We start from the raw sequence: 23,511 nt of genomic DNA on the forward strand, positions 1-23,511 counted from the left end.
GATTGTTATTGACAATATTGAAAAAAAACCCATTCATCTCTACGACTGTCTAAGAGGAGGCGAAGGGGTAAATGGTGCAACATTGGCAGGTAAACACTTACTGTGTGATGGTTATACCACTGACTCCAGATTTTCAGAGATCGGCTGGAGTTCATCAGTGGTTAGTGAACATGTTCAATAATAAAATAATGGAAATTTAGAGAATTCTTTACCATTTCATAGCTCTAGATTTTTTGAGGTAAGTCATGTTGATATAATCAAGTTGAGCATTCACTCTTATATTTTCTATGGCATCAATTTATTTGTTCACAAACCGCTGGTGAACTCTAACTAACCTTTGAGCAATTGTTAAGCATTAAAACATGAAACCCTGCGCTGCACAATTTTAATATTTATCTTTCATAACATATGTGTAGCTGCATATCCAAGAGCTTTAAAATTATATCAGTGTTCTGAATCACGTAGACTCGATCTTAAAGATTCGTCACAAAAACCGGCAAGTAGAGTTTGCTTTTGAAACTGTGGGAGTCCCATTTAAAGTGCATCGTATTGTTACTCCTAGATATTTGGTCCACTAAACATACTCAAACATAATGTCCATATAGGGTGTATATATGACAGACGAAAATAAAATCGCACCGAATATATAGAACCCTTCGGATCACGATATACAAATGCTTGTGTATGCTTTTCTTTTATGTTGCGCATCCTATAATTCAAGGAGTTTTTGTTACCTCCCTTGAAAACACTAGGTAGCGCTTTGTCGTTATTTCCGAGGCGCAATCAAATTTTCGAAGGAAAATCTCACTCAGAGTGCGTGCAATGCTTAGCTCTTTGACAACAAGAGTTCGCACCTTTTTGTTTAAAGACGAAGGAACAATAACACATGAACAAAGTTCAAGAAAAAGAAAACGGGTAGACGAGTGGTAAGTTTTCTATTCCAAGGTTCGATGTCGGTCTGTTTCAGTGAATTTCGGCACTTTTGATCACAATCAATCAAATGCGAAAAGAAAGATCTCAAAAACATTCGAGAGAACTCAACATTATCAAAATCTATTTTAGATTAATGTAAAACTATTCATTCTTATTGAAAAATATTTATTCCATAAGTCTAACTTGTTTACGTTAGATGTGTGTAAGATCTGAAAATGGAAAATAGATGGATCTATTTTTAGCCCAAAACTGCAAGAGAAAATTACACATGTACATCTGATTGAAATAAAAACACTCAGATTCTTTTCTCTCTGTCACTTTTGTATTGCGTTTGTTTACTAAAACAATGATCAAGTTGTGGGTGTAATAGTTATGCTAGATTTTGTTATTGATTTGAAAAAAATTGCCAAAGACATGTTGACACTTTTTTAAGTAAAGCCAATTTTAGATATAAAAGCTAATAATTTACATGACAATGCTATGGTTTCATATTTGATTTGTATCTGTATTGCTTCCTTTCAAGATTGAAAACCAAATTTTAAGAGACACCCTTTCCTTTTTGATTACTCCAACAGTATTAGAGGTTTGCACTTCAATAAGTCTAAGACAGGCACCAGTTGGTAACCTATCATCTTCCCAAAGGCAGTTTACCAATTGTTGAGTGTCAAGTTTTTGAAGTTAAGATTGTAGCATTTTTGCATGAACTTAAATGTGTAACTGAGTACAACAGTTCATTCTGAAAATCACACATTATTTTGTGCAGAAATGGATTAAAACATTTATTTTTACTTTACATGCATAAAGCGGACAAAACATGATCTGCATTCTCCATTAAAGAGTTACAAAATGTCATGTGGATGGAAAAAACAAGTACAAGTATTATATAATATATACATACACATGGCAAATTAAAATGGAATTGTTTCTCCTTTTATCACATGTAGTCTTTTAGTGTGATGCATACAGTTTGTATTTCACATTGACTGATCATGAAACAGCCTTGTTTGAAAGCTATGTCATTCGAGTGTTGGAATGAAGCTGAAGATTCTTTTGTGATAAATTATTATGTGTATGCTTTATGAAAGTAATTAGAACATTTAAATGGCATAATTAATACTTAAATTTTAAGCACAGTGATAAAGTTGTCATCAAGTTTTAAGCCAAATATAGTGATACAGTGAAACCTCACCTAATAACCTCCTTCAAATTGTGACCATCTTGCTGTCATCAGCCCTGTTATTTGTCATATATTTGTGGAATGGACAACATAAATAAACTGCATGATATAGGTCTGTTTTTTTTGTCTGCATCTAAATAAACTTAACCTTACAGGAAGTCGTAACATCTGATTTTTGTTTATGTAGACCTTATGGTTTTGTCCTTTCAAAGTGTTTCTATGCTCTGCTGGAACGTTCTGTTTGAGAAAATCATGTATCCATTTTCAAGTCACATAATCAATGTGTTTAAAAAGTTGTTCATACACTTTTTTCCTGCATTTCAATTTCTTAGAATTAACAGGTATGTAAAGGTGACAAAAAAGGTATACACGAATGATATGTCTTATTTTACTTTCAGTTCAGAAAATGGGGAGGAAGATGAAGATGTTGTCATCATTGCTGTCAAAAGACCGAAAGTAGAGACAAAATCTTGTGAGTCAAACAGTTTTAAGTTAGCTTGAAATCTGAAGCTATTGTAGATACAAACGATTGCCTTAATTATGATCATGAGCACAGGTTGTGATTAGATTAAGCTAATAGAAAATTCAAAACCATAAGGAGTAAATTCTGGTTAATACTCAGGTAGATTGACATCATCCTTTTTTCTTGTGGAAATCACCATTCAAACATTGGCATATCATGAATATCAGTATATTTCAATAAAAACATATTTGTGCCTGGATTAGTGTTAGATTGACTTCATTTATCTTGTATTTATCATAGAATTTTGTGGTTTAGATAATGCTAATGGCTGTGGTTTAAAACTTGTTACCTTTTTACTTGTTTTCAGTGTTTTCCAGAGTTCTCTCTAGTCCCTATAAAAAGATGTCTGACTGGGTAAGGAGTAAAACAAAATGGAATGACAGTTTTTTCTCTCGACCTAAACTGAAAAACAACAATAGGAGTGCTCCTAACTTTGAACACACTCCAAGGAATGGTCGTCTGAATGGAGGACAAAACCCCCATGATATCCGCCAAGAGAAATTCCTTGCCAATCGTGCAGTTAGCAAACCCAAGGAGGAAGTTTATTGGAGTAACATCAAGAGAGAATCTTCAAATGATAGGCAGCAACAAAAGTTCCAACAGAAAATAGGATCACAGGTTGGTTTATAAAAGAGCAGCAAAACAAATACAAAATATTTTCATAATTTGAAATCTTCATATCTTTCATACAAAATTGTTAAGAAAGATTTCTAAAAATTGTGTTATCTTTAATATCATAATTAAGTTGCAAAATATTTGAAAGTATTGCATTATCTTGTGATGAAATGTACTGTACCCATTTCTAGAATTTTGTTATTGATTCAATATTGTGTCAACATGTTTCTATGTTAATTGAGAAAAAAAGTAATGGATATGGTGTTGATAATGAGAAATGTAAAGTATCAACAAGCAGTATTTTGTGAGTTTTACTCTTTCTGATCACTGCTGTGGATTACATTACAATTTTAATATGAAGCAAGAAATCTCAGTTTAAGGGCACTACAGAAACTTCAGAGAAGACCTGAAATATAATTTTATTGCTGTTGAAGCAAAATGTCAGGTGAAGTATTTTTTTATGTAATATGAACACGTTGGTTGTTCAGACCACTGACTCTGTTCTTTCTGACTTAGGATGGAAGGGAACAAGTGACCAAAGTTACCTCAAAGCCAACACAGACAGATAATATTATCATGTTGAATGGAAACGGTGAACACAGTAAGTTTTACACCATGGTAAACAACTGGGAGTAAATTGTTCATGATTAGACAAGAGTTATTTTATAGGAATATAAAAATGATGATTTATTAGTCTCAGCAAGTCTATTGCTGCTTTTTTCCACCTGTATGGATTCTAACTCTCAGCTTATGGCACCATCAATTGGTGGGCTGTTCAAATCACCTTTTGTCCATCCATCCTCCATCAATTTCTTGTGAAGCACCAGAAAGATCTTCCCAAATTTCACATATAGACTGCCTTTGGTCGAAGGTAGTTGTGCACGGTGTTCAGTTCAGGAACTTATCAGAGGAATAAAATGGCAGACAGGGTGTAATATTGAAATTTGAGTTTATTACTGCTATTACTTGAGAAGTACTAATAGTTCCTTCTCAAATTTGTAAACATGTAGACTCCCTTGGTCCAAAGTTGTGCATGTTTAAATTTGGAACACAGTTGTGAAACTAAATGGCTGACAGGTGGTCATGTTGTATTATGAAATTTGTTGTTATTTAGTTAAAAAGTATTCATTTTTCTGATTAAGTATGTTGCATGATACATTTTAGATGGTCATGAGCCGAAGCTGGTTGTAAGTCAGAAAAGGACAACAACAAGTACTTTACACTTTACAGCTCATAACGTAAGTATTCTGTCTAGTGGTAAGTAATTTGTAACCATGGCTGGTCAATTTTTATCTCCAAATGAAACAGAAATGTTCCATTTCAAAATGATGAAAGAAAATTCAAAAAAGATCTGATAACTTTCTTCGCCTGAGATATTTATAATAGTCATGATGTCACACTAGAGATCATAATGCAAGAAAAATCATTTTATAATTTTATTTCTGAATGTTTGTTTTCATGCCTCCTGAAACCTGGCAAAGGTTGGTAGTTTTCAGAACTTAGGTTAAAGAAAACTTGTTATTAAAAGAAATATCAGATTGTTATAAACCTAAAAGTGTATTAACTGATTCTTTGCTTCAGAAGGAAAGATAAATCACAAAATTATCTTGTATATCCTGTGAAGGTTGTAAAAGAAAGACTATATTAATATGGCGTTACTTCTCAGTTTTGGTTTAAGTCAGTTCTTCAGATGGTTTAAGTCCTACTTTATCCAAACCATACAAAATAATGTTCAACAATTCAGAAAATTGGGGATGCTGGGAAGCTGGACTTAAAAAAAAAATTACAGTTAGCTTAGTTTCTTACCAAATACAATGGCTATTCTATTCAACACAGTTTAATGGTAGTTATGACATCTGGCCCCACTTGTATAAAACATCTCAACTTGAGATTTCCTCAAGTCGAGATTTTCCTCAGCTGATATCTCCTTGAAAATATCTTGTATGAAAATTCCTCAAGGAATTTCAGTACATCCTAGCCGATGACTTCCTCCTGTTCCTTGAGAAAATTTTATGCAAGCCGTTTTTGAGGAGATACCAGCTGAGGAAAATCTCGATGTGAGGAAATCTCAAATTGAGATGTTTTATACAAGTGGGGCCTGGACCCACCGTTTAGATTACATGAACTTACAAGTTCAGATTCGAAAAATAACTTTGGCTTGTCAAAAGATGGAGCATGACAAGGGAATGGTAAGTCTCCGGGGGAAGTCTGTTGTCATAAATAAAACATTTATGTAACTGGAAATGTTACTAAAACAATTGATGTTTCAGCTTTTCAGATCTACAGGAGGGTATTTGGTATTTTCAGATTGGCAGTTCTATTAAAATGTATCTTCCAAATTTGGTAGTTTTGGAGAGGGAAAAACATTCAAGTTTCTCTTGCATTTTGCTTGAAAATTACTGAAGCAACAAAGTCTGTACGTTAAGACTAATGTTTTTAATTCAACTCGGTCTAAAATATATAATTCCTACAAGTATTGAAGTCTGTAGTGAGTTTGTTAAGATGTTAAATTCTACAAGTCTCTGTCCAAGAAATGCTATATGTGGTTTGTCTCCAGCACTGATTGCACAAGGCTGGTGCGCTAGAGTTACTACAAAAAGTTTTACATGCATACTAGTCCCTCTGTAGCATGTACTGATGACTGATGGGAAATGATTTTATTTCAGTGTGTTGATTATGAAGAAAAGGAACAGTACCGACAACTACTACAGCAGTTTACCTCTGTTCCAATTTCTTCTCCTGCACAATCACAGCACAAACCTACTCGACCAAAGTCACCTAGTACAATGTCACACAGGTCAGTATTACAATAGTTCAGAATTTAATTTTAGTTTTAGTATATATAATTCATGCTTAATGAAAAATAATGTAAATTGATTACTGTAACATACACATTTTAGTCATTATCTTATTTTAGGGCTTTTCTTATTGACAGTATTGCAATAAAATAAGATTGATAATTTCACTTTCTTAAAGCTTCTTATAAAGTAATGGTTGTTGATGTATGAATCTGATTGTGCTAAGTAGTCAAAAAAAAAATAATGTGCAAAAAATGATTGTGCCAAATTCTGCTTCCAGTATTCAATAATGTTTACCTCTACATAATATTATTTGAAAGGAAACATTCTTACTTTTCTGCTGCTTGCTGTTATAGGATTACTCACTGATCCCATTTAGGTTTTAATCTTAACATCATCAGATTGTAGGGTGTTTAAATTATCTTTTGTTTATGGTCAGTCTGTTCTGTTAACAGATGCTGTATGTGTTGTATCTAAGGAAATATGATGTGAATTTTTGTCAAACTGTCATCACTGATTCACTAGAATTGTCAATGGCCAGCAGATAACTATTTAATACTCTATTTCAGAAGTTTGAAGGGTTAGCTTTTGCTTCTTGGTTTACAGTTTCTGAAAAAATATCCTGTCATTATTGATGTATAAAATTTAAACAAGGGCTTAACGTTGTCTACTGCCCAACAGCCTTGGCCTGGCAGATAAAACCTACTTAACATCGCCCACTGCCCAACAGCCTTGGCCACGGCAGATAAAAAACCTGTTGTACAAAACAATTAAAACAAGGACTTAACATCACATACTGTCCAACTGCCTTGTCCAGGTCGGATAAAAATTGTTGCACTCAACAATTTAAACAAGAGCTTAATATTGCCCACTGCCCAACAGCCTTGGCTAGGCAGATAAAACCTGTTGTACACAACAATTTAAACAAGGGCTTAATGTTGCCCACTGACCAACAGCCTTGGCCTGGCAGATAAAACCTACTTAACATCGCCCACTGCCCAACAGCCTTAGCCAGGCAGATAAAACTTGTTGTACAAAAAATATAAATGTTTATTTCGTTTTATAATGAAGGAAGTCAAGCTCTGAAAAACTAATTTACATTTTAATGACAAAAATTTGCTTTTTAATTATGGAAACATTGCACAACAAAATAATATGAATGAAGAATTAATCTCTGTACCTTCTGTTTAACCAACAAACTTTTACTTTAAACTTTAGTAAAAAAATCACTGTTTTAATTTTTTTCAAGTATTTTTGCAAGATAAAACTTGCTTGTATTTAATGCAGGTCTCTTGACAACTTGTCGGTTGGGAACCTTTCCCAAAGTTGGTCATCATTGAACTGGACTACAAACAATAGATTCCAACACACAACACCAAGCCGTCCAGTCACTGAAATGAATGGTACATCCTTCCTCAAGCGACACACCCCTGCTATGGATGTGCTAAGGAAATCTGCAGCAGTGCGAACACCAATGCACCCTCGTCTCCACACAGACTCTCACAGAGCAAAGAGTAAATCAGGTGAGAAGAATGAATTTCATATATCTGTGTTCTCAATGACAAACCAAAGTTTGATCAGTTTTATTGAAATTTTCCTTTATATTAAGATTTATTTGCCACCAGCTTAATGACTTTCTCAGACTCATTATCACTGTAAAAGAATGAGTCTCATCTATCTGTGTGTTCATAAATGAGATGTACATTTCGTTTTATGTCAATGGTTCTTTTTAACAGTAAGGGTGATCTGAAGAAATTCTTCTTCACTTTATTCTGGTTGTCTGTGTTTTTCAGATGAGAATTTGGAAAAGTCAGCAGCATCAGAAAGATCAAAGTAAGTAAGAATTACAAATTGATGAAATTGTGTTACTATATATTTCATGTTGTCAACTTTGAACAGGTCAGTGTTAGATTATTTTAAACAGTTTTGCTTGAGGAAATACACATTTTTTAAGAATTAGGTGGTTAATATAGTCACTCCAGCTCAATGTAGTCCCACTTAAAATTTTTTAGCAGTTTTCGGAAGTAGTAGTGTATCACGAATGTAATGGGACAGTTGATTGTTGAATAGTTTTAGCACTGATACGACTTTTTTTTCGATTTGATGAACTACTATTTTAGGAGCCCAAAATGGATAATTTGCTTGTGTAATTGGAATCGAGTTTTTTGTTAAAATGTTCAAGCAAATTTTGCTAACCCAGTGCTGGATGACAAATGACAATGAGCTATGCATTATTGTAAATATGCTGGGCCATGTTTTTTGTAATTGTGAGGCACAAAAGTGTTAAATTTCTGTTTGTGAATTTTGGGAGCAAGTCTTATGTTAAAATATTTTTTAAAATGGTTCTAGATCATAAATGTCTGTGGGCAGTTGCTAATAAAATAGATCAAAGTATAAAATTATTAGCAATATGCTGAATCATGTTTTTCATAGTTATGGGGCTAAAGACAGACAAATTTGCATTTATATGAGATATATATCATAATAGACAAGCTATGGTGTATTCAGACCTGTCCTGCTTTGTCTATGGCTTGCCACTTCCTGTTACAATGTTTAAACTTAGAGCCTCCCAACTTAATTGCTTGAACTTTTCCTCTTGGTTTCATAAGCCAAAGCTCTGCACCTAATCATGTTAATGTGGTCTCCAGTCAATGTCAAAGGGTCAATGGTAATTTTTTTTCTGCCTTCTACAAAATCCATACAAAGGATTGAGGACATCTATTTCTTACAGACCTTTTCAAGTTTCAAAACTGTTTTTGTTTTCTTTTCAGGAGTCCAACTTTTAAAGACTCTCATTTTATTACAGACGAATGGGTGGAAGACATGTAAGTATATATAAACAGAGAGTTCATATAATTCTAAAGATAGATTTTCATAGCCTTACAAGAAAAGTTCATTATGGCGGTATGCCTGAGACTTTATTTAACAGTTATGTGGAAAGAGAATAGCTATAAGGAATGGTTTCTGTAAAAGACAAGTAACTTATTTTGTATGAAATTTTATGCCATCAGTAAATCATTTTTTATGTAATTTATTTGTGTTTTCTGTATAGTAGTGTACAACACAAAATATCTAATGAATAAATTTTTAAGAAATGTTTATATTGTTTTTTTTTAAATCCAATGACAATACTCTCAGCAGTGTTGTAGAAAAGCAAAGCAAAGTAGAAGTTCTTAACAATGACAAATTTAGTGAATAGTTAGATATCACTTCCGATTTGTCACAGTGAGACTAAAAGGATTGAATAACATAAAAGATGTAAAATCATAACTTAGCTATTGCTTGAATTTAAAGATTGCTTCTTACTGATGATGGTTTTTATTAAAACTCAGTGATTGAGAATGTAATCTTCATGATTTAGAATCTATGTAAGAACGGTTCTTGTTTTTCAGTCTCACTAAATACTCCATGGAGTCTAGAGAAAGAAATAGAAAAATAGCAGAACAAGAAGTGAAATCCAAAGTGTATGAGGAAAGGGTAAGCTATCTTAAAAAGGAATTCCTATCTCCTGTTGATATTGAGGTTTCATCTTTAAATAAAGGAAAGTTGTTTATTATTAATTAATTCTAGGTAAATACATAAAGTCTGTGTGATTATGTATTTAATGGCTTGCAGTGTTCATAGCTTTTCCAACTGAGTTATAGATAGAATTGAAGAGATTCTTGTTTCCATCCATTAGTATTTGTATTATGTAGTGTTCAAAAGTGTGAAATCAAATTACTTTTATTTTGAAAGTGACATTTTTTTTCTACCCAACAAAAAGCTATGTTTTTATATATAAACAACATTTACAAAATCAAATATCTATAAAACTAATATTGAATAGTAGTTGCTGTAGTGAGTTTTTTCAGATTTCATTATTGTATTGATATCAGACGAAAAGCAAAATAATATCTTTCACTTTTACGTAAAAGAATTCTTATTTCATGACCCTTAACTCTAATTTATTTTATAGAGAAAAGCAAGAGAAGAACACCTGGAAAGGGAGGTAAGTGTGCATGTTATTGTAATTATAGTTACACGTTTATATCATGTATAATGTTTTATCATATACATTTAAACATTCACACAGATTTTATAACCTCTCTTAAATTGAAATATTTACTTTTTGCCAGTTGTTCATAAATGTATGAACAACTGGCAAAAATTGAAATTTGATATCATATATTTGTCTGTCTTTTTGTTTTTGTTCTAATGGTAAACGTTTACCAGGGTATTCAATGCAATGCCCTATTCTGATTTTTTTCTACAATAAACAATAATGATTGTTGTCTTGTAGAACCACATTCTCAGGAAAATAAACTGTGACCATTGTTGTCTTCCAGAACCAGATTCATATGAAAATAAGTGTAATGGTTGTTGTCTTATAGATTCAGATCCGTATGAAAGTGTTGTCAACAGAACCAGCCTTTGCAGAAGAGCCAGTGATAGAAGATATTGAAGAAGAAGAGGAAGAGGAAGAAAGGGAAGAAAAGGAAGTTTTTCCAGGTATGTGGTTAGAATGCAGTAGTTTAAAGAGTCCTTTGCTTACACAGTTTAAATCAAATTTAACAATTTGTTTAGAGCAAATTGATGAAGGCTTGTTGTATTGCTGAAATTGTGAATGTTAGTAGTTGTGAAAGAAAGCTTGTTTACAGTAATTGAAATTAAATCCTGTAGAATATTAAGGATTTGTATTATCAATGTTACTCACATACAGTTAAGAAGAACATTGGAGTAAAGAAATCAATATAATAATCAGTTTACTTATAGATATAAAACCTGGATCATGTTAAAGAAAAGGACAATTTTTTTTTTAATTAAAGTTGATCCACAGCATAACCTTTTATGAAGCTTACAAAGTGATACCCATTGAAACAGATATGTTTTAAGACACAGGGTTTGGAAGACCATTGAATTTTTTTTTTTTTTTTTTTGTATTAAAGAGTTGACAGATGACATGGAAAGGATCATTTCCAATGCTCTTCGGCCCCGCCCTGAGCATGAAGTTCTAGTCGAGGCATTCCGTCTTCAGATAACTCGTAAGGACATGGCAACTCTTTCTGGTCTCAACTGGCTCAATGATGAGGTAGGGTTATAAAATCTCTCAGTATGAAATTTGAATATAAATAATTTGTTTAGAATTACATTTTGTTTCATTGTTAATGATATGAGCTGAGATATTCTGATGACTTTTATAACTTTGGACTGTTGAAATTTTTAGGAATACTCCCAGCCAAACCATTAAAATATAGCACTTCAGGAAATCAGGCACTGAAAGGTCACTGGATCATAGATTTTATGCAGAGTATTGGGTGTTTGTTCACTAAAATTTCTGCTGGAGTCACATTTTCAGATTTACTCTTATTTTATGTTGATTTGATAATTTACACAAATTCATTCTGTTTGGCTTATAGCAATCAATTAGCTAGATTACAAAGAATTTTTGCAAGTTAAATATCACATGCTTGTTTAAATGGTAAATTGTGGTGTACAATTTCCATAAGAACATGATCAGTAGATGCTTTTGTATAGTATCTTCAAAAGCCTCTTATGGAATTCTAACTTTATATCCCTTTAGATGTAGACATCTGTGACAAAGAATAATTTCTGCTGCATTTTTATTTCCAGATCATCAACTTCTACATGAATCTCTTAATGGAACGAGGGAAGGACGAAGGAAAAGCGAAGGTTTATGCTTGCAATACTTTTTTTTACCCAAAAGTAGTCAGTGGCGGACATTCAGCAGTCAGACGTTGGACCAAGAGAATCGACATTTTTTCCCAAGACTACATTCTTATACCTGTCCATCTGGGCATGCATTGGTGTTTAGCGGTAAGTGTTGCTACACCCCAGCACGGATGGGAATAGGATATCATAACCACATTAGTCTATTGGTTCCTCAGTCCTTTCTGTTCAATACTGCAATTTCTGTTGTGATGATTCAACTCTATCTTCATATGATTCTCAGTCTTCATACCACACTTCCTTACTGGTTTTCAGGACTGAAGGTCAAATTTCAAGGTCATCATAACTTTTAGAAAAGTTCAGCTACCAAATTGTTTATGCTGTCATACTTCCGTCTTGTAAAATGCTTTACCCCTATTTCTCTAGGAGGCATGTATTGGGCCTCATTTTTGTTGTCCAGTAAAGTAGCTATTACAGGAAGGCTTCAGAATGACCCTGGCCATCGACAGGGCAATACATCCAGGATATAATCATTGACAATCAGTGGCTCTGTTTATGCAAGTATCATCGAGCAAGTTTTATTTCCCCATCTGTACATGTGCCTTGCTAAGTCTTGACAAAGTGTTACTTATAGTGTAATGTGAGCATGATAACGATTTCAAGTGTTGCTTGTTTATTTGTCACTTTCTAGGTGGTTGATTTCAAGAAGAAACTTGTGCAATACTTTGATTCCATGGGTGGAGAAAACCAACAGTGTGTTAATGCAATAAAGTAAGTTTTTATATACAAAGCCTGGTTTTACAGAAGTTGCGTCTAAAGTAGTGCATGTTGGTAGTGTCTGCATTTAATTCTTTCTTTAAAAATAAAGCATGCATGATTTTACAGTAACTTGAATGCCATTTTTTTCATTTATTGGAATAATGGCAGGGTTCATATTATAAAAATGTACTTTCTATTCTTTTGAAAGTGAAGAAATTAATTAAATCTTAGGATTAGTGCACTTTTTCATGTAGTTATTGACATTTATTGCATTTAATTTTGATATTTCTTTGTCACTTTCTTCATTTAAAAAATTAAGGACCTTGGTATCAGTGACAAGTCCTTAAGGATAAAAGTTATATGATGCAGTTTTAATCTTGCTCTACTTTGTTTAATTCTGAATTTTGATGGAAAAAATGTGTAAACATTTTCCTATTGTTTCTAATACTCCAGACAGTATCTGTGTGATGAAAGCATGGACAAGAAGAAACAAGAATTCAATCTTACAGGCTGGGCCACAGAGATAGTCAAAGTAAGTCACAGATGACACATGGAAGCAGTAAGGTGTAAGCAGTCAGTATGTGTTTTAACAGTATTTCATGAAAGATGATTTTCTTATGTTTAAATCATATTTTAAGTAGCTGTAAATAACATGAAATTTTAACATTAGCATAAACTCTTTCAAAAATATTTAGATTGACTTAATTTTGTACACTTATTTATAATCAATATGCTTTAAATTAACATATCATGGCAAAATTGAAGGCACAAGCAAAGTAATTTGATTGGTTCCAGGAGATAAAAACTGACCAATCACAGGCTGATGCACTCCTTTTGAAGATTACAAAGGAGCGACAACCAACTTCAAAGTCATTACAATTTACCATAATGTGACCTTAAGACTTGTGTGATGTACATCAAAGAATCAGACTAGTCTTTTTCTTTTCCGCAAGGTGTCACACATGGAACTTTCAGTTTCCATGACATTCTATGACATGTTCGAGGGGTGTAGAGAGCGTAAGTGATTGTAACCCCAGGAGTATGGAGGATGGTTAGATCAGTAGATAGTTTACTCCATATGTATTTAGCCTTCTTAGATAATTCTAGTTTTAGTTGAATAAGTGGACAGTTTACTCCAGGGTCACTTAGTCCTCTTGATAATTCAAGTTAAAATTTGTTTTGTTTTGAAGGATATACCTCAACAGATGAATGGCAGCGACTGTGGGATGTTTGCTTGTAAATATGCAGAGTATATCACACGAGGAGCAGAAATCACATTTACACAGGTTGGTTTAATACTTCATCACTATTATATTTTGCTGATAAGGTTTAGGATGGTCAGTGGTCTGCTTGTAACATTAACGGTGTATATAACTAAGTCTAAAACTTTATATAAACTATCACATAGCAGTTTGTAAGAGATTATTTAGGAGTCATCTTTCTAAGTTGGAAAAGAATATTTTATTAAAGGAGACCATACTTAACATATCATTGTAAACTTATATGTACTTGTATAGCTAGTTTATGTAGACTTTAGAATATCTTTATCAGTATAGTGCAAATTTTTCAGATTAACAGTATTGCCAAATGTCCCAATATCCTCCAATCAATCTGTTGTTTAAACAAGTGACAGTAACGCTCCCTTGAGACATGTCAGCTTTTTCAAATAAGTAGTGTATTTTTTGCAAGAAATCTTGTTTTTAACACTCAAAATTTGACTGTTGTAATCTTATGAAATACACTCAGATATCATTTGTCTCTTTCTTCTTGTCTGTATAGTCTAATTGTTAAAAGAGGTATAAATAGGTTTATTTAGGTCTATTTATGGACGAATACAAGTGCCCAACGAAAATTGAGCTCCACAAAAGTAAATGATTTAACTGTAGGTCATAGAAGAATGCTTACTGTCATAGAAATATGTGAATCAAAGTGAAAAGATTGGACCTCGGTAGCGACATCAAACCTGTGGGGAGAAGAACCATGCACAATCTGCCAATTTTAGCTAGGATGAAATGTAGAAAAGACATAGTATTAGTGTAACAAATAGAGAACAGTATGTATCTAATATAAAAGTAGTTGTTAGCATTCTAGTGGCATTATTAGGTCATCTGAACCAAAGGGTCAAGATGACCTATAGCCATCATGGTTGTCTGTCGTTGGCCGTTTACCGTCTGTAAACTTTTCCTTTAAAACACTACTCCTGCTTAACACCTAGGCAGATTTCAACCAAATTTTGTCTGAAACATCGTTTGGGGTGGAGAAACATTTCTTATATTTAGAAAGTTGATTTGACTCAGATGACTGGGCTCCAAAAGGAGAAGTTAGTCAATATTTTACTTCAAAATGCTACTCCTCTTTAATGCCTGGGTAGATTTCAACTAAATTAGATCTGAAACATTGTTGCAGGTGGGTTATCATTTCTTAAATTTGGAAAGTTAATTTGACCCTAGGGACCTTGGAGCGATGCCCCAGATGGGAAAGTTAGTCAATATTTTGCTTCAAAATGGTACTCGTCCTTAATGCTTGAATGAATTTCAACCAACCTTAGTGTGAAATATCATTGAGGTTGGAGAAACATTTTTTTTTTTTTTAAATTCGGAAATTTGATTTGATCCTAAGGGAGTTGGGGACAGGGTCCCATTTGTTAGTTAATGTCACTCTTTTTTAAAGCTTTAATTGATTTCATTCAAATTTTGTCTGAAACATCAGTAGAGGTGGGCAATTCATTCTTAAATTCAGGAAATTGATATGACCATAAGGACCTGGGAGCTGGGCCCCAAATGGGAAAGTTAGTCAATGATTTTGCTGCATAACGCTGTTCTTTCTTAATGCTTGAATGGACTTATACCGAATGTGGTCTGATTCAGATTTATCAGACAATCATCAACAAATTCTGTGGTTTGTCCATCCGTTAATTGATTGTCAGATGACCGTTTAGGGCCATGGCCCTCTTGTTCCTTTGAGGGATTTGGACCAATCTTCAGATGCTTGGCCATCTTTTATTATGCAGAAGTTAAAAAAGGCTGAACTGTATTGGCATTTGTATTATTTGTGAAGATTTGGTTAGATTACAGATTTCATATTGAAAATTAATTTCTTTAATGATGTTCCTTTTGGAAATTTGGAAATAAATCATCATGTAGCTAGCTTGCTGCGGTGTAATGTCGGAAATTCAATAATGGCTTGATACATGGACCTTGATATTGATTTCAGGAAAACATGCCATACTTCAGACGGAGGATGGTGTACGAGATTCTGAAGGCAAAGTTATTACAGTAACATAATGGAGTGCTAGAGACTTGAGGACACTTGGTGCTGTGTGTTATTCGTTGTGAGGATGAATGGATTGCGAAAATGGTTTGATACAGAAATATCAAGTTGTAAATTGACATGATTTCACATTTGTCAATGTGGCTTAATGTATGCAGTTGTGACACGTTGGATTTGTGTTTCACTGTAAAGGTGAATGAAATTTTTTATAAATAGTTACTATTAAATTACGGTACCAAAACAACCTGTTTCATAGATGCACATTAATGCATCAAATGAAAGAGAGAAAAAAAGGGGGGGGGGGGGTCTTTTTGCGAAGGCTGAGTGGTTAAAACTTGTGACTGACTTTGTCACTGGTCCTCCACTTCTGAGTCACAGGTTCAAGGCCTCCAAGGGCCAGTCGCTAGATACACTTTCTGCAGTATGATGATTTTGCTCCATTTACTCCAGATTTTCTAAAACCTTAAATAGCTCTGGCTGTTGATAGGATATAAAGCAACAATAGAATTAACTTAAGAAATAAATTCGGTCAACAAAGCCAAATGATGATGTTGAAGTAAACTTTGTCAGGACTTTTGTTTTGTTAACGGTAAATTTTGATAATCCATCAGGCATTGCATGTCACTGATGATAGTTGTCTCTAATGGGGATAGTGAAGTGTGAATTGGTTAAACAATGTTATAAAGACCTTTAGAGAAATATGGTTTGATCCTCCATATGAAAACTTCCATGTCAGGATATTGACAATAGTTTCATTTTCTTGCCGTTTGGTGTCAATGAGTACCCATGGTTATATAGCCATGCATTGTAACATTTATTTACCAACAGATGTTAGTTCACTGTGATCATTTTCAGCTGATTTCATCGGAAACAAGCAGCAGCTTTTGAATGTCATGATCACTGACACAATGAGTAGTCAAATATACTGATATACCTATACAGTAAAACATGTCTATAACGAACATGCTTACAACGAAGTCATGCCTATGACATAGTGTTTTTCATTCCCTGCCAGGCACCCTGTCCTTTATACAATTTCAAATATATAACAAATCCTACATTTCCTATAATGTAGTGACTTCTAGGTTTGCTCAGGTAAATATCAATGCTGATTAATAACAATATATCGTAGTTGCCCTTGTCACACCTGAGTGATACCAGCCTTCTAAGACAATAATGTACAACTGTCTTGACATCCATGTTTAAGTATCCAACACACCATGACAAATCAGATGAGTTGTTTTTAAAATAATTGATTGATTTAATCACCTGATGCATTATTTATACAGACACATCTCTTAATTAGCATCATTTAATGCTGACTTACACTAGCATGTACAGAACAGACATGTTTTTTTTTTCTGGTCCTATAAGATTTTGTCATCCTGATGTCCAATGAAACCTTCAGATTTTTAAATGCCCATTAAAAATGTTAAGTTTTTCAAAAGATGATTTATATTCTGTACATTTATTCTGAACAAAACATTGTGTTTCGTGATCAGTTGTTTCCTCCCTGTTCTAGCACATTTTAACACTTAATAGTGAGTTTTGGTGATGTAAACTGATATTTCTGCTTTAACATCTCAAATGGGTTCATTAATTTCGCATTACTTTTTGCAAACTGACATTTTTCTGAATTTATTGAATATCCTCCAGAATTTTTGCTTTAAAAGAATATTGATGTTTTCTATAACAAATTGGGCATTTTCTCCCCATATTTAGTTAAAGATATATAACAAACTATGCTTATAATAATCTAACTTTCTTGGTCTCTAGAGAATCGTTATAAAGATGTTTTACTGTATCCTGGTTTGCTGTTTATACTTAAGTTACATGTCCAAGTTTACCGTAAAAACAATGATCCAACTGTTCGTACTGAAATGTGTTGTTTGTGCAGGCATTTTTCATTCATTTAAATAAGGAATTACCTGTATATTTTTTTTAATAATACATTTTGCTGTCAGTGCTATTTTTTACACTCAGAGTGAAATCAAATTTATTAAGGTAGGTTGTCATGATGTTGCTATATTGAGGAAGTATTTTCTAAAATATCATTGGCTTTCCAAAAAATAAAGTAGTCATAAAAGGCAATAACAATAAATTACTGTTAATAACTTTGTAAACTTTCATCAGGAGTGACATATTTTCAGTACCTGGTGGATGTCATACGTGTTTGCTAACCAAATTGTTTCTTTAAAACATAAGTATTGAAATAAGCATTAAGATTGTTCCATAAGAATTTCCACAAGTACTCTAATGTGTTCAGTATTGTAATTATGATCTTCTTTGCTCTTGATCAAGACACTGAATACTTCCAATACAGTTACCTATTGCTTTTGAAAATCTACAAAAAGCATGTTTTAATTCTGGAATGATATGAGGTTCTTCAGTTTTTTCAGTGAGTGTGGTATTTACTGTATTTTTTTTCTTCTTTTTTTTACTTGAAAGTGCTTATGACCAACAATATAATCCTGTTACATTGTGACTCTTGTTCCTTTGACCAAGAGCTCTATGGATTAGTATAAGTGATGTGATATAGGATACCAAGTATGATCACAGAATAATACTGCAGACTTATAGGTAACTTGTTATATACTGTAAAGTTCAATTTAGTCCTGCCAAAATGTAAAGTCACTTTAATATGGATATTTTGGTGTAGAAAATAAATTATTTGGTAAGAGGAGGCGGATGGAATAACAAATTCATAAATTTAGAGTTAAAATTATTTTTACAATATTAATTTTTCTTTTGTCTAATGTAACTGTACTAAAACAGTAAGACAGCTGTGCTGTATACATTCTGCTGGCAGCTTTAAATTTACAGGAACATTGTCATAGTCTATTGTACAGTGAATTAAAAGTTCAGTACATCAAGTTTGGATATTTCATAAGATGACAATGGTGTGTTAATTTCATTTTTTCATTTCATCACAAGAAATTTAACATATCTTTTTCACAGTAACTTGTTATAAAAACCGTATGTATAATGTTATGAGTGAATTATAAAAAAGTGTGTGTGAGTATGTTAGGAAGGATGAGTAATTTCAAGAGAGGCTATATTTGGTCGTTTATTTGATATTTCCAGTGCTTTGGTTAAAAATGACAACAACAGATCTAAAGATTGCTTGTACAAGTTTTGACACAAACATAAGAAGAATTGAAAAAAATTCTGGACAGCATTTTCATGTTCCATTGGCTTATATATACTTGATTTAATATCAGATTTCAAATCGTTTTGGTAGACCTCAAATTTATGATTAAATTACATTTATGTTACATGCTGTGGTAATCTTAGTACCTTGAAAGGCAGCATACACAATATATGTATAAAGATCACATGGTCAACAGCACTGTTTTCAGCAGCACCAACTTTGCATGCAATAATTTCTTCAAAAATTCTTGAAAGAAAAAAAAAAGATTTTACATGAAACTTTCTTTGAATGCTTATAGTTTGAACTATGCTTTTAAATTCAATTTCAGCCTAAAATTAGAATTTATCATGATGGCCTCCTTGCCATCTTGGATCTCTATCTTTTCATATGTAGTTTAAGTGAAATAATTTTGAAGTTCTAATGCATCTAAATTTGTCTGGATCTGCAGTTCAAAATTGATATCAAAGATGTTATATAATACTGAAAGTGGTTTCCTGCTCAATTTTTGTTAGTTGGCCATACCAACCGTAAGATCTAAATTTTGATTTGATGTATATACTTTGAAGTACAAATTAGCTTAAATGAAACTTGATAAAACTGTCCTGGATTCTTACACAATCACTTTCGAAATTAATAACCTTATGATCAAGGGTCAAATGTAGATACAAACAGACCATGATTCAATAGGTTTATTGTCCTGTGTTAAGATGGTGTGCAAGTATGATTATGTTCAGGAATAAATATGGATTCTGTCTTTATGAATGTGTTTATATCATTGATTTTTATGTTTGGTTATCATTGTTAACCCAGCGTGTTGCCCTTCGTCCCTAGAACAATTTTATTCAATTATAGACCAGTTTTCAGGTGAATACAAGGATTCATTTGCTCTCACCTTTGAGGGTTAATAAATCTGTGTATTCACATGAAAACAGGTCAGTAATAGTTTTACCATACCACTTGCTGATAAATCACCTGCTTTGCCATCATACCATCAGTCAAAGACTACTGTAGAGCATTGACATGTCTTTTAAATCTAATTACTGGTAAGGCTGGTATTGAGTCCTAGTCCACTCCCACTCAGTAAATATAACAATAATCCAGGCTTGATTACCGCACAGGATACTGGATTGTGATAATTACCTGTGAGACAACCAACAGGGTTTTAGACTGTTCTGCCTGTTGTTAGTCTGTTCTGCCTGTTGTTAGTCATCATAAAATGTCCTTTACCATTTCCTTGACTTCATTTATGACATCATTTCTGAAGGGAGTTTGGTCAAAATCTTAAATGAGAGTGTATATCAGAATACCTCAAAAGAATTTCAAGGTCAATTTCTACGGTATTCATGATTATAGAAAATCATCAAATATGCATGGATTTTTGATTTTGTGAAATGTGTATCATTTAATATTGGAATGGTTGCATTATACATGTATAAATCAACTTCTTTGAAACTTGGAAGGCTTTATTACCATGACATTGAAGAGTGTATCCATTGCTCTTCTCTTACCTGAAACATACTGTAAAAATAGAGATTGATAAGAGGCAGGAATAAATAGACTGAAGAGTGGATTAGGGCAATTGACAAAATGGACTCCCAGGGAAATTCAAGACCTGGATATACCAGCAGGGTTATTGTCTTAAGGTTCATAAGGACATTTCTGATCTATGAAGTACCTCTCACTGCTGTAGAAGCAATGAAGAGGAAGACCTGTAGATATCTGCAGCATCAGTTGAGCTAACTCCTGTAGTGTAGACTTGTACAGCTCAGAAACCAGACTTTAAACTTCAACTCAAATCAGTGACTGGGGAGTTCATGGCAACCGAAGTGTTACAATTGATCATGCTTAGGGACAAAGTAAACAAATAGGGAGGGGGAAATGGGTAGAGAGACAAGGAAGGGAAATGCCAAATGGGCACTTGATACAGCATCGGCTAGATTCTGGCTTGTGGACCTCATTGGAACTTGGGTGTCAGGCCATTCTGGTCTGGTAGCTATTTCTAGACGATGATTGGGCAGTGCTGACCATTGAGAATACAGAACTTGGACACTTAAGGTAATGCTGCTGTGTATTGTGCAGCCAAACTATTGCACTGAGCATGATGAAAAGCAGATATACATGGCAGCACAACCAGAGATGGCATTAAGCCTCAACTGCACCAGACGGAAGATGCAGCCAATTACCAAAGAAACAAAATTTGTCAATTTGTGAAATATGGAGCAGGTAGGAAGGATAAAATGAAAGCTAGTAGGATATTAGCAACACCGGGAGACTGGGAATCTAGGGAAGACATCCATCAGAGAATGAGTTTCTCAATAGAGGTGCCTTTGACATCACTGTGCTCAGACACCATGTTTGTAGTCCTCTGGCTCCGATCTGGCGTTAATGGTTATGAGCTAATGATTCCATTGGAAAATAGAATGAAGAAGGCAGATAAACAGAAGCAGAGGCCTCAAAGCACCAAGCTGGAGGAAACTAGTGGGGACAGAAAGCAGACAAGCAGGGGTTGATTCTAGCTGGATATGGAAGAGGAGGAGGAAAGAAAGGTGGAAGAATTACCGTATGCAGTGTTAGGGATAAGGTGAGAGGAAACAAACAAGCATTGTTGTCCATATTGATGGAGCAGGATAAGTGAAGAGGTTGCAAAAACATTCCAGAAACATCTGGTGCACCAGCCTGCGACAACATGCAAGAGCGAGTGTTGATTAGTTTCTGTTTGGGCGTCAACCCAGCTGGCGTATACCTCTTTTGGATATCTTGGAAGTGGCTGAAATGTCATTGGATTATTCCAGTGTGTTCAAATTATGGCAGTGTCTTTGCTGTATCTTGTTTTAATTGTAAGTGTGTGTTATAAGTTGACAGAATATTTGATGAACTGTTAGGATATTTATTCACATGTTGTATGATAAGCAGCCCAACACTGCAGACACTATCAAAGAACATCAATAATACAAACCCCTCCAAAACACCCAATGTTGCATGGGTTTGTTTTTTTAAACAGGCAAGAAGTAGAGCTCACAATGTCTGAGCTAGTGTTAAAGTGGAGAAACCATCACTTGTCTGTCTGTCAGTCCGACATCTTTTTTAAAAATTTCAAGAAAATAAAAGCAAGTTTGTATTGATATGATTTTGTACAACTCACCTTATCCAAATTCTGTTATCTAGCCAGCAAGTACCTTGATTAGAGTACTATGAATGATTCGGCGTGTAAATTATCTTGACCGACTTTCAGTATTACCTTGGTCAAAATGAGCTAGAAACAAAATGGGTAATCATCTATCTGAAGTTCCAGAAAACAGGGTCCTGAAAGTTAGATATCTTGCTCAAATGTATTATCTTGACCTCACAGGTCAAATAAGCTGAAAATTAAAAAAAAAACCAAGAGCTTCTCATGTTCAAGAAGACCCATAGACCTGTCATTTTGCTAGCAGGTTCCCAGAGTAGGGCGATATGAAGTTTCCTCATAAAAATGAGCTTTATCTGCTTTCAAGGTAAATAAAAACAAAAACAAAAAATAACCAAAACAAACAAAAAACAAAAAAAAAAAAAAAAAACTTTTAGTCACTTTCTCAAACTTCAACAGACCCCATGTATATGTCATATGTCATTGTGGTAGCAGGTACTTGGGATAAAATTTAATTTCAAATATAAATGACTAATTTCGGATTTGGGGAGCAAACATGTTTGAGATGCCGAAGAACTTCCATTGATTCACAAGATCTAAAGTGATAATGATTTAGTACATGTATATTGGTGTAGATAAGCAATGTAAGCCATTTTCTTATGTAATGCATTTGAATGAAGGGTCAGCTTAAGTAATGATTAGGCTGAAGCATGCTAATTTTGGCTTTGAACAATTAAAAAACCTTTAAGAATCTTCTTAATTCCAGAGGACCAAGGGTCATAGAATTTGGGCAGAATGTACAAGAGTAGAAATTTTCTCACATGAATGATCATAACCTATTTTCATGATCACTAAGATGAAACGTTTAATTCAACTTGAAAAAAGACTACTAGGAAAACCACAGTATTGAGACAATTATTCTTCATTTTATGTAAAAGAGATTATTATGTATTCTGCTAGGATTTGAACCCCACACTTCTGGCGTACTAGTCTAACAGTCAACTAAGCAAGCTAAAGAGAAGTTCTCTCCACCTGTGTGATATACATGTACATTTTATACATGCAGACCAGCAGTGTTTATTCATTCTACTTTTTTTTAATTGTGTTTTTTTGTGTTTTTTCAATATACACGGGCACCTTGAACACAAACTTGACGCATTATGGTATTAAGATATTTTAACATTTCTCTAAATTAGCTTTGATATTGAATCGACAGAAACAGGCCCTCCTTGCCTCTTGTATACTCAGTGGCTTTCACTAATATGAAATTGCGATCAAAACTTTTGATCCGCAGAAGTGCTTTTTCTATATTTGAATGCAAATCAGTGTGCTTTTAATAAGTGTTGTTTTGATACACGTGTCTTATATCGAACGCATGCGCTCTCCAACAACAGTTTTAAAATGTCATTAACGTGTTGACAGTTAGCGCTTGAGTGCACACGAGTTGCTCTAAGCCATCCGCCATGTGTTTACGTTATTCCTATAGTTACTGAC

General features: G+C 33.7%; 1 protein-coding gene across 2 annotated transcripts; it reads left to right on the forward strand.

Annotated features, from left to right (window-relative positions):
• The first annotated feature begins 790 nt into the window (after nt 1-790).
• Nucleotides 791-16,026, forward strand: LOC132562736 (sentrin-specific protease 1-like). Of its 2 annotated transcripts, XM_060227492.1 has the most exons (18): nt 791-926; nt 2,509-2,582; nt 2,941-3,251; nt 3,765-3,849; nt 4,413-4,486; nt 5,915-6,045; nt 7,334-7,569; nt 7,840-7,879; nt 8,818-8,871; nt 9,439-9,523; nt 10,002-10,034; nt 10,417-10,534; nt 10,972-11,114; nt 11,657-11,860; nt 12,405-12,484; nt 12,926-13,004; nt 13,663-13,758; nt 15,686-16,026. In XM_060227492.1, the coding sequence occupies exons 1-18, from the start codon at nt 823-825 to the stop codon at nt 15,749-15,751; spliced, it is 2,013 nt and encodes a 670-aa protein (XP_060083475.1). In that variant the 5' UTR covers nt 791-822; the 3' UTR covers nt 15,752-16,026. The 2 variants fall into 2 exon arrangements, with proteins under 2 accessions (XP_060083475.1, XP_060083476.1); XM_060227493.1 differs by lacking the exon at nt 15,686-16,026 and having other exon boundaries at nt 12,930-13,004; nt 13,663-13,753.
• The last annotated feature ends 7,485 nt before the right edge of the window (nt 16,027-23,511 follow it).

This window comes from Ylistrum balloti, unplaced genomic scaffold (genome assembly GCF_031769215.1).
Source record: "Ylistrum balloti isolate Yb309-2 unplaced genomic scaffold, AGI_CSIRO_Ybal_v1 Utg371496, whole genome shotgun sequence".
Lineage (NCBI taxonomy): Eukaryota > Metazoa > Mollusca > Bivalvia > Pectinida > Pectinidae > Ylistrum > Ylistrum balloti.